At 46.2% G+C, this 16,792-nt stretch overlaps 1 protein-coding gene across 1 annotated transcript in view; it reads right to left on the minus strand.

Annotated features, from left to right (window-relative positions):
* The window catches only part of LOC311513777 (olfactory receptor 51G2-like), a gene marked incomplete at both ends in the record, with an annotated part of 30,874 nt that extends 15,072 nt beyond the window's left edge, over positions 1–15,802 (minus strand). The window contains one exon of the mRNA XM_084615870.1: positions 15,737–15,802. Coding sequence (XP_084471996.1) covers positions 15,737–15,802 — 66 coding nt within the window. The remainder of the gene's footprint in view (positions 1–15,736) is intronic.
* Positions 15,803–16,792: the final 990 nt, after the last annotated feature.

The following is a 16,792-nucleotide window of genomic DNA, read 5'->3' on the forward strand; positions in this document are numbered from 1 at the left end:
AGTGGTCAAAGGCCATCAACAAGAGCACAGAGGATTCAATGCATGAAAACGAGTGGATGAAGAACTGCTGGGCAAAACAGGCATTGAGGCTGATCTCCCTAGAGTTAAATAATAATATCTCCAATGTTATCGGTATGGTTGATATTGATAAGTCAAGGTCTGCGACAGCCAACATGGAAAGGAAAATGTACATGGGCTCATGGAGGCTTGGATCTGTTTTTATAATGAACAGAATGACTGAATTCCCTACTATGGAAATGAAATATATTAAACAGAAGGGGCTAGAGATCCGGAGATGTAAGTCTTCCTGCCCAAGTATACTGGTAAGAATGAACACTACAGAGTTGAATTTGGTGTCATTGACAGCTGACATAATGTACTGTGCAGGGAGTTTTGAGCTTTTCTTTCCGAAATGAAAAAGAACAGGAGACTACATGATACTCAGCGAAACATCATTCTGCGCTTAGTGCAAGTCTAGAGACTCCCAGGAGCTCAAGGAAGATCAGCAAAACCAAAGTCTTGCATTTACACCACCATTAGGAATATAGGCACTGCCAGACAGAATCAAACCTGTAGTCCATCAAGCCCAGTATCCAGTGGCAAGTTCCAGATGCTTCAGTGGAAGGTGGAAGAAACCCTGCAATAGGCAGCTATGAGATAACCTGCTCTCAGGGAAAATTTCTCCCTGAAACCCATAAATTAGACATATTTTGTGGTGTAAATCAGGAAGGTTTAGAGCCCTTCTAAGACTTTTTAAAACAATCCTCACTACTGTAATTAGATTTTCTGGTTAGCCATATAAGCATCCACTCCCTCTTTGAATCCTGCTACACTCTTGCCCCCCTTGATATCTTGTGGCTGGGAGTTTCACAGCCTACTTGAGCACTGTGTGATTTTACAATTGTGACCTTCCCACAGACATCCTTTTTGGCCCTCCACTTCTGGCTATGCCCCATTGTATAGAGACATGAGTCTAAACACAGGGCCAGTTTATGGTGAAAACATTCTTTGATCTATGTGTCCTGGATTGAAGATCTATATTATATATATAATTTTCTCCAGTCCTGACAGTTCAAATTATGCCACTGCCTTTTTGCAGTACATGAGAAAAAATTTTATTGCCATTTTCTTAATTCAATAATATTGACTTTAACTGCATCACTCCAGATCTACATATATAAATTCAATCAGAACTGGGCTCTATTTACTTTCCCTTATCAGATGCTACCAGTGATACACTCTGACCTGCAAGAATCCCTCCAATGGAACCTGAAGTGTTTTCCTCGCCAATGTTAACTGAATCCAGAGAGTCTGATCATGCTACAGGCTTCTCTTCATCCTCACAGGACCTGCATCCTCTCCCCTGCAGGAGTTTGTAGATATTTGTCAAGTTACAAGCTAACACCTAGTGTTACTTCAAACTGGGCAGGGAAGGGGACGACATCACAAATGGGTGAATAGTGCAAACACTAGGTTTGCATTAATATCCAGTTGAGTGTGCAAATTACTTGAGCAATGCTCCTGTAAGGGGTGATGGGCGTAAGTTAACACAACCACTAATACACACTCCTTTCCTATATCTGAGGTCTACTCTTTGCTGAAACACAGACCAGTGATTTTGTTTTGTCAGGAATTTTTGGAAAGACTTACACAAACCTTCAAGAGTGATTGAATGCATGACCTGAAATGGAAGTGTTAGAAACAGCCTCTGGTCTGCTACTAAGAGATGGTATCATACAACTATTCACTAAACATGATTCCATAGCATAAACCCTTTGCAAACAGTATGTGAAGTACTTCTGATATACTTTTGAAAGCCAAACCATTAAGCAGTGAAGATACCACTGCTCCTTCCTGTAGAGATTTCAACAACTCTACTGCTGGCTTTCAACATACAATCATGTCATGAAAGTTTGGTTTGGTAATATTTTTGTTGCAATGGAAAGTTTTGGCTCAGGGCATCAGGGGATCAGGGTTTTAACATTCCAAGCTCACTTTAAAAGTTAGATTTCTGTGTAGCTTGAACACCCCACTGTGGAGCATGTGCAGATGTGGGGGAGGGGTTCCCAAGCTACCTAGCGCTGCCTGTCCTCCAGCCCCGTCATTGAGTCACCCTGACAGCCCAGCTGAGTCCTTGGCCGCTGCACAGAATATCTGCCAATGGAAACAGCTTCCAGCCTTTCCCCTTCACTTCACATTTTAAAGATATTGAAACCTGCCAACGCACCCAATTCCTGCTAGAAGAGGAGCCTCTGACACCAGAGGTCTTCATCCTAAAGGACAAGGAGTCATCAAAGCGATTGCATGGGAAGCAGTCAGTATCCTGTTCAGATAAGGAGGCAATTGTCTTTATGCAGCATGCATGCACATTCCCTTGGGGGCCACTTGGCCATCAGAGAACCTCAGCTGCTCGGCTTAGTGTGCAAAGGCTTTAACCCCGTCATTGCAAAGTGCAGGAGGCCAAATCAAAGGGGATGTGTGTTTATGCTACACAACTGGACTGCAGTGTCCACCCTGCAGGCTCTACTCCTGGAATCCGTGCTTGTTGCTACTGTTCAAATGGTTCTGATTAGTCACATGGCTACCTTGGGGATGGCCGAGGGGTAACGGTGATGCTGTCTCAGCTGTGATCTTGCTGAAATACAAGAAAATAGAATAATAATAATAATATAGGAGCAGATTTCTCCCTGGCAGCCCCCTTTCCTGCATTACCAACCCAGGGTGCAGGCCAGGGAAGGGAGATTCCACAAGGCTCCATACAGGGAACTTTCCCTCGGATCATTCCAGGAGGGAGGTCCTTTCCCTTTTGCCTGAGGAATCCAGGGATCCCCATAGTTAGTCACAGATCTCAGTGATCCATTGATAGCTAGACCCACCCATCCACAATTTCTGGGCCTCCACACCTCCTCTAGGACCCTCTCCAGCTCCCTGCTAGCACAGGTTCATCAGAAATGTGCTACCAGGGCCTGTCACAGTAGCCACTGCCCACAGGATCTGCTGATGGGGCATTGGACAGGGTGGATGGGGCTACACAGAGATGGGAAGGCTGGTTAGAGTAGCTGATGGGCACAGTACCCCTGCCACGGATTGGTCAGGAGGTTTTGACCTCTCCATACCCAGAGTGCAGCCAGAGACTCCGTCAGTGCAACCTTCGTTTATGTTTCGAGGAAGAGGCAGATGAAAAGCCTCCAATTTCTCTTGGGAATCCAGGCACCTGCAGCTGGGAAGCATCATGACAGCTGAAATTTCAGAGAAAAATGACCCATTTTCTATGAGAACTCACCTCAAAAAAATGGATGAAAAGGAAACATTTTAGTTTGGGTCAATATTTTTGGTGGGGAAAATAAACTCTCTGTTTTCCAGCCCAGTTCTAGCTCAAACCATGAGCCTCTGTCCCTCGTGCTACAGAACAATGCCACTAGGTGGCAGCACAAGGTCTCCCCCGTTTGAGGCTATTGCCTGTCACTGGAACCCTGTAGAGGCCCCCTTAGGTGTCAGGAGTCTGTCACCTCTGGCTGGAAACCTGCCTCCCCACCCCCAGCTCTGCCTCACCCAGTGTGCGGGGGGCTGGCACCTCCACTCGACCCCCCCCCCCCGAACATTCTGCCGCATCCCACTTCCCCACTTTTACGACAGAAGTGCACATTTGTCCCGTTTGCTGTTGCCAACTGATCAAGTCAGCAAGAGCGAGATTAAAAGGGAAAAATGTCTCCTTTTGAGAGAAAAAAAGTCAGCTTGGCTGGGACAGGGCTTAAAAGAGCGACTGTCTCGGCCAGATTGGGAGGTATGGTCACGCTACCATGGACGTCTGCTGGGGTGGCTACACCACCTCTGTAACAGAGAGATCACCTGGAAAAGGTTTGTCTGCTGCAGCCCTTCAATCAGTGGAATAATTTAAGACATAAGAACGGCCATATTGTGTCAGACCAATAGTCCTTCTAACCCAGTGTCCTGTCTTCTGACAGTGGCCCGTTCAGATGCTTCAGAGGGGATGAACAAAACAGGGTAATTATCAAGTTATCCATCCTCCATCTCTGCTCCCATATTCTGGCAGTCAGAGATTTAGAGACACCCAGAGCATGGGGCTCTTTCCCTGACCATCTTGGCTGATAGCTATTGATGGACCTATCCTCCAAGAACTTATCTAATTCTTTTTGGACCAGGTATAGTTTTGGCCTTCTCAGTATTTGCTGATGATCCATAAGCACTGTCTAGCTTCTTCATTGCTGTGCCTGAGAGGCTTGTTGTGTTACCCAAAGCACATTTGAAATACAGATACAAAGTACATATTCATAACTTCAGGTACAAAAATGATACATGCACACAAAATAGATAATCATAATCAGCAAATCATAACTTTTCCAATGACACCTCACAAAACGTATCTTGTACCAGATATATCATAATTATGTCATAATCATGTCATAATAATATCACTATGATGAATATAGGGTGAAACATCACAACCTTCTCTATTCACACCTCTATGTGTGACTGTTCCTCAGATTTGTCACCTAAAAAGAATGGCTCAGTTGTGGGAATCTCCCTCACATCCTCTGCAGTGAAGACCAATGCAAAGAATTCATTTAGCGTCTCTGTAACAGCCTCATCTTCCTTGAGTGCTCATTTAGCACCTCAATCATTCAGTGGCCCCACTGATTTTTTGGCTGGCTTCCTGCTTCTGATGTACTTTAAAAAAAATGATGTTATTTTTTTTTCTTCTGCTGCTTGCTCTTCATATCTTTTCATCTAGGTATGCGGTATCACCAAGCCCCATTAAAAAATATAAGTCAATGTTATACCAATAAAATAAAAACCAGCAGGATCTTATTAAAGGGGAAAAGGCAAAATACCACATTTATTGTGAATACAGAAAGAATCATAGTAAGCAGTTAGTTATAGCTATAACATTCCTTTCAATTTCATATTTATTCACACATTCATTCATACACACACACACACACAGGTACTGCAAGGTTGTTATCATAGTTACCAGCCTTAGAGTTGCTCATGCCAAGCCACTGGCCAGGTGGCCTGGACATGAGGAGGGAGCAGGGCCTCGTCAGATGCTCATCTGATGCTCCTGGAAGTTGGTTTGCAGAATCAGACCCCAAAGTTCTCACTTTCTAGAGTCCATTTTTATAGGAATTTCTTCCTATGCCAGTCTATGGGAATTGCTTCATCATGCTGTTGCTGAATCAATCAGCAGATGGCACATTCCTGATGGCTCCGTGCTGCCAGATGTTATCTTGTTCTTTGGTTCTCCCATTCTTGAGGCTGTTGGGTGGATTCCAGTCTGCGCTCCGGGGGTCCTCTGGTTATTTCCACTTGACGCCTTCTTCAGCCAATGGACACTGGATTTTTAGGCTGGCACCTCTCTGATCATTCAGTTACTACCCACACCAAGCATCCATCCACGTACATCCTCTATCTCTATTTTAATCACAATTGTTAACAAAGTGAGATGAATACAACAAAAGGGCGGGGAGTCTCTGGGTGCTGTTTCTATTGTTACAGAGTATTGCTTTGAGTCTCTCTCTGTGTGAGTAGTTGTTACAAAGAATGGCTTTGAGAACCGACTCTGTCTTAGAATGTACTAACACAATTAGCAGCTTGCAAGTTTCACACATAGAGGGAGAGAAACAGCACCAAAAACCAAGAGACCTCTTAATTAGTAATACCCTGGAATTTAAACTATGGGGAATCAAACTCAATTGTGATTTTAATACAGAACTTCTTTAATATGATCCAACATCACACCCCCAAAAATCATGAGATTGTTTTAAACTAATGAAATTTTAAAATATACCAATGTGGGGTTTGTTTTCATGTGACTTTGTTTTCTGAGACTTTTGGGTGCACCTGCTTCAGGTTCTTTAGTTTTTCTGCAACTCACTTTTCTAAATAAACTTTTAAAAGAAAACTGAAAACTGAGATTCCCGTGCAGTGTTTTTATCCCAGAATTGGGGCTTTCAGAAAGACATGAAATAATGCAAGACTCCCAATAAAATCCCAAAAGATGGTGCTGCTGGCCATATCTCAAGCAGAGCACACATAAATGAAGGTACTGAGGGTTGGTTAGTGGATATTTCTGGTCTCACAGTGCATCAGAGGCAGAGCCATTATGCCCCCTTGCACTGGGCTGCAGAGGCCCGGTTCTAAGGAACCGGGTTATGCCACAGCCAGCCAGATATAACAGTGACAGGCTCACAGAATTACTTGTTCCTGAAGCACAGGTCAGAGGGTCTCCTCCTCATGATCAGGCATGAGACATGACATGCTGGGTAAGCAAGGCCATGCACATCCTTAATAGAAAGGGGCATGACCCAAGTCCAGCTCCAAATGCCTGATGCTAGCTCCCTATTGGACCCAAACAACCCTCGCCCCCATATCCAGCTTGGTGATGTTGGAAATTTGGATGCAGGTGTGTGCTCTATCTCCAGCGCTAGAGCGGACCTCATTGCTCATGGAGCAGGTGGGGGTCAGGATCAGACCGAGGGAAAGCCCAGCATGGCTCTGTTCAGCCAGGCAATGCTCTCCAGATCCTTCATTCTCTGAAAGCACGTCCTGATTCCCCCTATTACTGCCGACCTGCAGGAGGGGCACAGAACTCCCTAGTCAAAGGGAGCTGTGCTAATGACAGGCCTCATCACTAAGGGGTGTTGCGAAGAGTACAGGTTCTCCACGCAGTGCCCCAAATCACCCTTATGAGGCACACAGAGCTGAAATCGTTCTAAGGCATTTAGCTCTGGTTCCAATGACTGTAGCGTCCAAGCACCTCACAATCTATAACATTTATCAGTACAACACGCCATGCAGTAGGTCAGTGCTATTAATACCACTGGGCAAAAACATAAGGAAGATGCTGACCCATCTTAAGGAGAAGGGCAGGAATAACAGCATGATGGATAGAGATATTTTGAGCAAATCAACATGTACAAGGTAACGGGCGGCCCTTGGATATGTCAGTGGGTGGTCTTAGGATATAGATATTCAGGCCTGTCTGCAAAGGCCTGTACTCTATGAATTTAGGTGTATTTTTATCACTTAGCTAGTTCTAGAGGTATAAAAGAAAGAATCAAAGTCACTGTCTATCGGTGTAAGGGCCTTCTCTTACTGTGACAGTCTGAGGCCCTGTTCTTTGGCTAAGCAACAGAGGCAGCCATCAGCTGGAAAGCAACCGGTCACCTCCTCACATTCCAAACTAGTCACATTGAAAGAAGGTGCTATTGGGCTGTTAGGATACAATCCTGTCCTGATAATGCCTATCACCTCCAGAGAAAGGGAAGTGCCTAGAAGATATAAAAGGAAACTTAGTTTGACAGCATCCTGTCTGGCAAGAACTCACTTATCAATAGCTGGGATGTGAAATCCTCACTTCTGTATTGTTTTGTCATTATAGTTCCCACTTTGCTGTTGTTTGTCTGTATAATTTCTGTCTGGTTCTGTAATTGTTTCTATCAGCTGTATAATTAATTTTGCTGGGTGTAAATTAATTAAGATGGTGGGATATAATTGGTTACATAATCATGGTACAATATGTTAGGATTGGTTAGTTAAATTTCAGGAAAATGATTGGTTAAGGTATAGCTAAGCAGAACTCAAGTTTTACTATATAGTCTGCAGTCAATCAGGAAGTGGGTGGGTGTGTGGGTGGGAAATGGGAACAGGGAATGGGGATGGGGAAATCATTTGGCTAAGGGCAGGAATGGGAACAGGGACACAGGTGTAAGGCTCTGTGGTGTCAGAGCTGGGAAGGGGGACACTAAGGAAGGAAACTGGAATCATGCTTGCTGGAAGTTCACCCCAATAAACATCAAATTGTTTGCACCTTTGGGCTTCGGGTATTGTTGCTCTCTGTTCATGCGAGAAGGACCAGGGAAGTAAGTTTGTGAAGGAATAAGCCCCCTAACATCTTGTAACTTGATTATTTAACCAATTATATTCCACCACCTTAATTAGTTTACACCCAGCAAAATTAATTATACAGCAGACAGAAACAATCACAGAACCAGACAGAGATTATACAAACAAACAATGGCAAAGTGTGAACTATAATGACAAAACAATACAGAAGTGAGGATTTCACATCCCGGCTATTGATAAGTGAGTTCTTGCCAGACAGGATGCTATCAAACTAAGTTTCCTTTTACATCTTCTAGGCACTTCCCTTTCTCTGGAGGGGATAGGCACTATCAGGACAGGATTGTATCCTAACAGCCCAATAGCACCTTCTTTCAATGTGACTAGTTTGGAATGTGAGGAAGTGACCAGTCGCTTCCCAGCTGCCTCTGTTGCTTAGCCAAAGGCCTTTGCCTAAAAACAGGGCCTCAGACTGTTATAGTAAGAAAAGGCTCTTACACCGGCAGACAGTGATTTTGATTCTTTCTTTTATACCTCTATAATAAGCTAAGTGATAAGAATACACCTAAATTCTTAGAGTATAGGCCTTTACAGACAGGCCTGAATATCGATATCCTAACAAAGACGTTTATGGCAGGGTGGGAGATTGAGGCAAATCGTCTGGCCGCTGATTACACGCAGCCAGACACCAGGGCAATTAGAAGAGCACAGCATTGTGCGCTGTGCATCAGAGAAGCTTTGAAAACCAGTTTCATGACTGGCCAGGCTACTGTGTGACAATTCTGTTTGTTTCTCCTTGATGAAAACCCACCCCCTTAATAGCCCAGGAGGGGTGGGAGAAGAGAGAATCACCGGGTGGGGTGGTGGATGAGGGGAGGAGGGAAGGACAAGGCCACACTGCACTTCAAAATGCGTTGAATGCCAGCCTTCTGTTGCTTGAGAAGTCCTCTGGGGTGGAGTGGTTGGGTGCCTGGAGGCCCCCCCACCGCGTTCTTGGGCGTCTGGGTGAGGAGGCTATGGAGCTTGGGGAGGAGGGAGGGCGGTTACACAGGGGCTGCAGCGGCGGTCTGTGCTCCTGCTGCCTTTCCTGCAGCTCCACCAGACTCCAGAGCATATCAGTTTGATCCCCCAGTAGACTCAGCATTGCATCCTGCCTCCTGTCATGATGCTGCCGCCACCTCTCCTCTTGCTCCCGCAACCTCTCATCTTGCTCATCCCTCCTGTCCTCGTGTTCATTTTCGGCTTTCCTGGACTCTGCCAAAGTTTGCCTCCATGCATTCTGCTGAGCTCTTTCAGTGTGGGAGGACTGCATGAGCTCAGAGAACATTGCATCGCGAGTACATTTTTTTCACCTTCTTATCTGCACTAGCCTCTGGAACGGAGAGATAGGGGAAGCATTGAAACATTTCCAGCTGCGGGAGGAAAAAACGGGAGAGTAGTATTTAAAGATACACATTTTAGAGAACAATGGGTAGACTCTTTCACGGTGAACCAAGCTGTTAACATTACATATCACGTGTGATTTGGGTACAAGGTAGTATTTTGCCTCTTATGTTGAGGGTTGAGGGCCTGACGGTTTGGTGAGAGAGATCACACACACAGGGCTGGGCAACAGAATTTGGAGTTGAAGGCAGCCATGGTAAGCCACAGTCTTTTGGCTTCTTCAAACTTCATAACATGTGGGAATGGTTTCAAACAGCAGTGCCCTCCTTTCCCATACCAAGCACCCATTAGGTTGGCCATTTAAAAGGAGGGATTGCGGTTTTTTTCAGTTAACATGCAGCACAAACCCAACTAAGGCCCCACCGATTCTCTGGGATGATCACTTCACCCATCCTCCCACCGCATGACTAGTATCAGGGAAGATCCCTGCCAGCCAAACACAAACAGTTCAGCATGAACGGATCCTCCCGCCACCGCATGGCTAAAAGCGGGGATGATTTCTTTTCAGCCACAGACAAACAGCCCAGCAGGAAAGGCCACCTCTGAATGTCCCCTTAAGAACGTTCCTGGAGTATTTCCGCTCCATCCCCAGACACGTTAACAGATTTTTCCAGTAACTGTACTGGCTGCGAATGCATCCCAAGACTTCAGGGCAAATTAATCATTAAATATGCTTGCTTTTAAACCCTGTATTATATTTACAAAGGTACACTCACCAGTGGGGCCTTCTTTGGCTTCATGGTCCAGGAGCCCACATTGGGAGGGTTGGGAGGGTATTAGCTCCAGGGTGATAAACAGTTCCTGGCTGTCGGGGAGAACGGTTTCTCTTCTTCCCTGTTGTGCCCTATCCTCCTCCTCCTCCTCAACATCATCTTCTTCATCCCCAAAATCCTCACCCTGTTGTGTGAGACTCCCCCCTTGCAGGTATCCACGGAAGGGGTGGGGTAGTGGTAGGGGCACCCCCTAGAATGGCATGCAGCTCATCATAGAAGCGACATGTCTGGGGCTCTGACCCAGAGCGGCCATTTGCCTCTTTGTTTTTTTGGTAGGCTTGCCTGAGCTCCTTAATTTTAACATGGCACTGCTGCAGGTCCCTGTTCTGGCCTCAGTCCTTCATGCCCTTGGAGATTTTTTCAAATATTTTGGCATTTCATCTTTTAGAATGGAGTTCTGATAGCACGGATTCCTCTCCCCATACAGGTTTCAGAGTAGCAGCCGTGTTAGTCTGTATTCGCAAAAAGAAAAGGAGGACTTGTGGCACCTTAGAGACTAACCAATTTATTAGAGCATAAGCTTTCGTGAGCTACAGCTCACTTCCTCAGATGCATATCGTGGAAACTGCAGCAGGCTTTATATATACACAGAGAATATGAAACAATACCTATTCCCACCCCACTGTCCTGCTGGTAATAGCTCTCACAAATCTTGGGAGACAGGCCAGTCCTTGCCTACAGACAGCCCCGCAACCTGAAGCAAATACTCACCAACAACCACATACCACACAACAGAACCACTAACCCAGGAACTTATCCTTGCAACAAAGCCCGTTGCCAACTGTGCCCACATATCTATTCAGGGGACACCATCACAGGGCCTAATAACATCAGCCACATATCAGAGGCTCGTTCACCTGCACATCCACCAATGTGATATATGCCATCATGTGCCAGCAATGCCCCTCTGCCATGTACATTGGTCAAACTGGACAGTCTCTACGTAAAAGAATAAATGGACACAAATCAGATGTCAAGAATTGTAACATTCATAAACCAGTCGGAGAACACTTCAATCTCTCTGGTCACGCGATCACAGACATGAAGGTCGCTATCTTAAAACAAAAAAACTTCAAATCCAGACTCCAGCGAGAAACTGCTGAATTGGAATTCATTTGCAAATTGGATACTATTAATTTAGGCTTAAATAGAGACTTGGAGTGGCTAAGTCATTATGCAAGGTAGCCTGTTTCCTCTTGTTTTTTCCTACCCCCCCCCCAGATGTTCTGGTTTAACTTGGATTTTAACTTGAAGAGTGGTCAGTTTGGATGAGCTATTACCAGCAGGAGAGTGAGTTTGTGTGTGTATGGGGGTGGGGGGATGTGAGAACCTGGATTTATGCAGGAAATAGCCCAGCTTGATTGTCATGCACATTGTGTAAAGAGTTGTCACTTTGGATGGGCTATCACCAGCAGGAGAGTGAATTTGTGTGGGGGGGTGGAGGGTGAGAAAACCTGGATTTGTGCTGGAAATCACTTTAGATAAGCTATTACCAGCAGGACAGTGGGGTGGGAGGAGGTATTGTTTCATATTCTCTGTGTATATATAAAGCCTGCTGCAGTTTCCACGATATGCATCTGAGGAAGTGAGCTGTAGCTCACGAAAGCTTATGCTCTAATAAATTGGTTAGTCTCTAAGGTGCCACAAGTCCTCCTTTTCTTTCTCCCCATACAGCGATCAGATCCAGTACCTCCCGTTCGGTCCATGCTGGAGCTCTTTTGAGATTCTGGGACTGCATGGTCACCGCTGCTGATGAGCTCAGACAGCTGCAGCAGCACAGGAGCCAGCAAACAAAGCTGTAAACAGGAGAGTTTGAGGGGGAGTTTGTCTTGAGGTGCTTGTTCGGGGTTTGTTTTTGCTGTGGGGGGTGGTGTTTTGGTTTGGTTTGTGTTTCCCAGGTGAACAGGATTTAGGTGGGAAGGCGATGACAGACACAGAGGCAGCAGTGGGAGTGACTCATGTAGTGGAAGACACAATGAAGATGACTGGATGTGGAAGCTGTGGTATGTACATGGTCCTGGAGGGGGGACCTGGTAAGAGTTTTGTCTGCATGAAATGCTGTCTGATAGAGCTGATGGAGGAAAAGATCTGAGGTTTGGAGATGCAGGTGGAAAGTCTGGAAGAGTTTAGGAAGGGGTTTGTGCAGATTATGGAGGTATCTAAAGGGAAAAGCTCAGACTTGCTGGTGGAATTAGGGCTGGGGAATTCTGAGGGGAGACTGGGTGAGGAAAGTGGTCAGTGGAAGCATGTGACTAAAAGAACCAGGCAGAGGAAAAGATGGGCTAGGGAAGGAGAAATAGAGCTCAAGAATAGGTTTGCAGAGTTGGAAAATGAAGAAGGGGCTCATCAGGTAGTCACTGAAGGTGGAAGGGCAAGGAAGAAGAGAAGAGCGGCTAGTCCTATAGGCTCTGGCTCCCTGGGTAGCTCTTACCATGGTCAGGTTCTGGCTTTGGGCCTGGAGAGGGGGTGGAGCCTCAGGTAAAGAGGAGGAGCAGGGGGTGGGGCTTGGGGGAAGGGATGGGGAAGAGGGATTGGCCTTGGGGGAGCAGGGGCTTGGTGAATGTGGAGACGTGACTCTTGCATAAGTTCTGCTTCTGCCTTTGGAAAAAGTGGTCACCCTACACTGAATGGGCTGGGCTGGGATAGGAGCCAGCCTTGCGTCTGATGGGGAGCAGATTCCCTTTTCCACCCCTTTGCATTGCTAGGACATCACAAACAGAGGGGAGGAGGAGGGAATCTGGGCCTGAGTCTCTTGACAGGACTCCTGTGTGTCAGACCCTCACTTGCACACGCAGCTCTGCCCTGCCTCGGTGAGGAGTGGGCTCAGCAGGTGGGTGGTGTACAGAACCATCAGTGGGGAGGCGGGGACATACTGCTGGTATGGCTTCTCCTGTGGCTCCTGCTCTAATCATGTCTCTGACACGGCTCAGTCACAAGCACCTGGCTGAGGGAGTAGTGGACGGGTGGGTGTCCCTTGAAAAGCTCCTGTCCACAGCTGCTGCAACCCTCATGGATCACACAGCAGCCAGAGCACTCAGAAAGAAGCAGGACTGTGACTGCAGAACACCCCTGCAGCTTTCCTCTTGGCCAGTGGAAGTTTAACTAGAGACGGGACAGTGACAGGCCAGGTGTAATGGGAAACAGCATCCACGTCCCTTCTCTATATTGACAGTATCGACAGGAACTCTGAGGTCAGAGCAGCCACTGATTCAGATGTTTATGGGCCAACATCCCACCAGTCCCCTGGCTCTCCACGAACACAGTCACTTTGTTAATGCTCCTGCCTGCCTTGGTCTCCTACCCCCAGTGTGCTAGCCTCCCTCACCAGTGGGTGGCGGTGGACCCATATCCCATTGCTCCAAGCCTTAGACTCCATCTAAACTTCTCTCTATAGAGTGGAGATGAGTAGTTCATCTCATCTCAGAAGTAAGGGTCCAGAATTAAATAACTGTCCGTGTCCCATGTTTTTGTCTCCTTTGTCACCAGCGCTGGAGCCGGGTGATGAACTGACCCTTCACTTGACAAACAATCTGATTATTTTCTCACGAAGGTGTTTGCTTTTTACGCTGTACACGACTGGGTTCATCAGGGGAGGAACGAGCAGGTAGACGTAGCTCAGGAAAATCTGAAGCAAGGGAGAAGAGCTATTCCTGAATCTGTGTATCAGAGTCAAGCTTATCTCTGGTGTGTGGAAGAGCAGGACAATGCAGAGGTGGGAGACGCAGGTGTTCAGGGCCTTGAGGCACTCCGCCTAGGACGTGATGCTCAGCACTGTTTTGAGGATCATCACATAAGAGAAGAAGATGAGCAGCGAGTCCAACCCCATAATTAAGAATGAACCAGACAAGCCATAGATGCTGTTGACTGTGATATCGGAACAAGCCAGCTTCATGACCTACTGGTGCAGGCAATAGGAATGGGACAGGACATTGGCTCGACAAAATCGGAACCGTTTCAGAAGAAGGGGGAGTGGGATTATTACGGCTACTCCTCTTAGCACACACACAAGTCCCATCTTGGCTATTCTCTGCAGGGTTAATGTAGGCAGACAGCCAGCCCCCCCCCCCCTCAGACCAGCATTGCTGGAAACACAGGAGGAAGCAGGAACAGGGCACTTAACATATATTCCAGCACAGCCTTTGAAGCTGTGAAAGCACAGGTGTGCTGCTACAATGTGCCTCTGGGAACAGATACAAGGATTAAGCTCACAGCAGGCAGAGGCCCTGTGACAGACATGGCTCTTAGCCCCTACTAAATAGAGTGATGCACACACACCAACATCCTAGGTGAGAAAATATTTACCCTGATAAAAGAAATGTCCAGTAGTCGACACTTATTGTTTCTCTCCTTTGCAAGTGTAAACTACTCTTGCAAAAGCTGGCCTCGCCCAGACAGACCAGCCTCAATTTGGCATAAGAAAGGAGAAAGAGAATAAAGGAGTACAGAGGTATAAGTAGGGGACCTACAGCACCATGATTTTGGAGTGCTTTTCACTATCTATCTGCTGGTCAGATAAGTGACAGCCTCCCAAGGCTTCTGCAGCTAAGAGGGTCCCTACGCCTTGTCCCTTATTCGTCTTTCCGCGGAATTGAGTGACCGATCCTGGCTTGGCACCGCTGGAATTGAGAGATGCAAGGAGGGTAAGAAGCACCCACACCTGATCTCCTATCTTTAGTGTACACATATTTTGAAATAGAGCTCTATACTTTGTTTTCTTTCTTTGGGATTGTGGCTTCAGTTTTGTAACTTGTTTGTGTGTGTAACATCTCTACATTTAAATAAGTAGGCACTAGCAATTTTGTAACCACATGATTAGAATCTAGCTTAATAAATTTTGGTAACCATTTGTGCATAAGCCTGACTTGTTTTCTCTGGTTTACTGTAAAGCAGCCAACACAATTAAAGAACCTCAGCCGTTTTGGCTCTAAAGCCTGGCCATTAGGTGAGAGTACTAAAAGCCTAGCGTTGAGTTGTGCCGCCTCCACGGGGCAAACTCTTGGGGCACCTGTCAGTCAATCCTGGCTGCCCGCTGTGAAGGAGCTCTGAGCTCTAGCAGTTAAAGTCACGGGTGTGGAGAGGCTCTTAGTGCTGCGATTGGGGCACCTGTCAGTCAGTATTGACTGCCCGCTGCGAAGGAGCTCTGAGCTCTAGCAGTTAAAGTCACGGGTGGTTAGGACCTTGGGGCATCCGTCAGCCTAGCCCGGGCTGCCCGCCGCGAAGGGACAGTGCGTCCTAGCGGTTAAAGTCACGGATGGTATAAACGGGCATAGCTGGCACCTCACCAAACATCCTTGGCCGTCGGCTAACAGTTAAGATGGAGGCATATCTCAGTGCGTTACAGATTGCGACGAAGCGGTCAAAGGCCATCAACAAGAGCACAGAGGATTCAATTCATTGAAGTGAGTGGATAAAGAACAGCTGGGCAAAACATGCATCAAAGCTGATCTCCCTTGAGTTAAACAAGAATATGCCCAGTATCGTCGGCATGGTGGCTATAGATAAACCAAGGTCCATGATGGCCAACATGGAAAGGAAAATGTACATGGGCTCATGGAGGCTTGGATATGTTTTTATAATGAACAGAATGACTGAATTTCCTACTATGGAAATAACATACATTAAGCAGAAGGGATAGAGATCCAGAGTTGCAAGTCTTCCCGCCCAGGTATGCCGGTGAGAAGGAACACTGCAGAGTTGAATTTGGTGTCATTGACAGCTGACATAATGTATGGGGCAGGTCTGAGGAGTTTTGAACTTTTCTTCCTGAAAGGAGAAATAACAGGAGACTGGATGACATTTAGCGGGACTTTTTCCTGCCCTCACTGCAAGTCCAGAGACTCCCAGGAGCTCAAGGAAGATGAGCAAAAACATAATCTTGGATTTACACCACCAATAGGAAGATAGGGTACAGATGTGGGGACCTGCATGAAAAACCTCCTAAGCTTATCTTTACCAGCTTAGGTCAAAACTTCCCCAAGGTACAAAATATTCCACCCGTTGTCCTTGGACTGGCCGCTACCACCACCAAACTAATACTGGTTACTGGGGAAGAGCTGTTTGGATGCGTCTTTCCCCCCAAAATACTTCCCAAAACCTTGCACCCCACTTCCTGGACAAGGTTTGGTAAAAAGCCTCACCAATTTGCCTAGCTGACCACAGACCCAGACCCTTGGATCTTAAGAACAATGAACAATCCTCCCAACACTTGCACCCCCCCTTTCCTGGGAAATGTTGGATAAAAAGCCTCACCAATTTGCATAGGTGACCACAGACCCAAACCCTTGGATCTGAGAACAATGAAAAAGCATTCAGTGTTTTACAAGAAGACTTTTAATAAAAAATAGAAGTAAATAGAAATAAAGAAATCCCCCCTGTAAAATCAGGATGGTATATATCTTACAGGGTAATTAGATTCAAAAACATAGAGAACCCCTCTAGGCAAAACCTTAAGTTACAAAAAAGATACACAGACAGAAATAGTTATTCTATTCAGCACAATTCTTTTCTCAGCCATTTAAAGAAATCATAATCTAACACATACCTAGCTAGATTACTTACTAAAAGTTCTAAGACTCCATTCCTGGTCTATCCCCTGCAGAAACCAGCATACAGACAGACACACAGACCCTTTGTTTCTCTCCCTCCTCCCAGCTTTTGAAAGTATCTTGTCTCCTCATTGGTCATTTTGGTCAGGTGCCAGCGAGGTTACCTTT

This window comes from Lepidochelys olivacea (genome assembly GCF_965140295.1).
Source record: "Lepidochelys olivacea isolate rLepOli2 genome assembly, chromosome: 1".
Taxonomy (NCBI): Eukaryota; Metazoa; Chordata; order Testudines; family Cheloniidae; genus Lepidochelys; species Lepidochelys olivacea.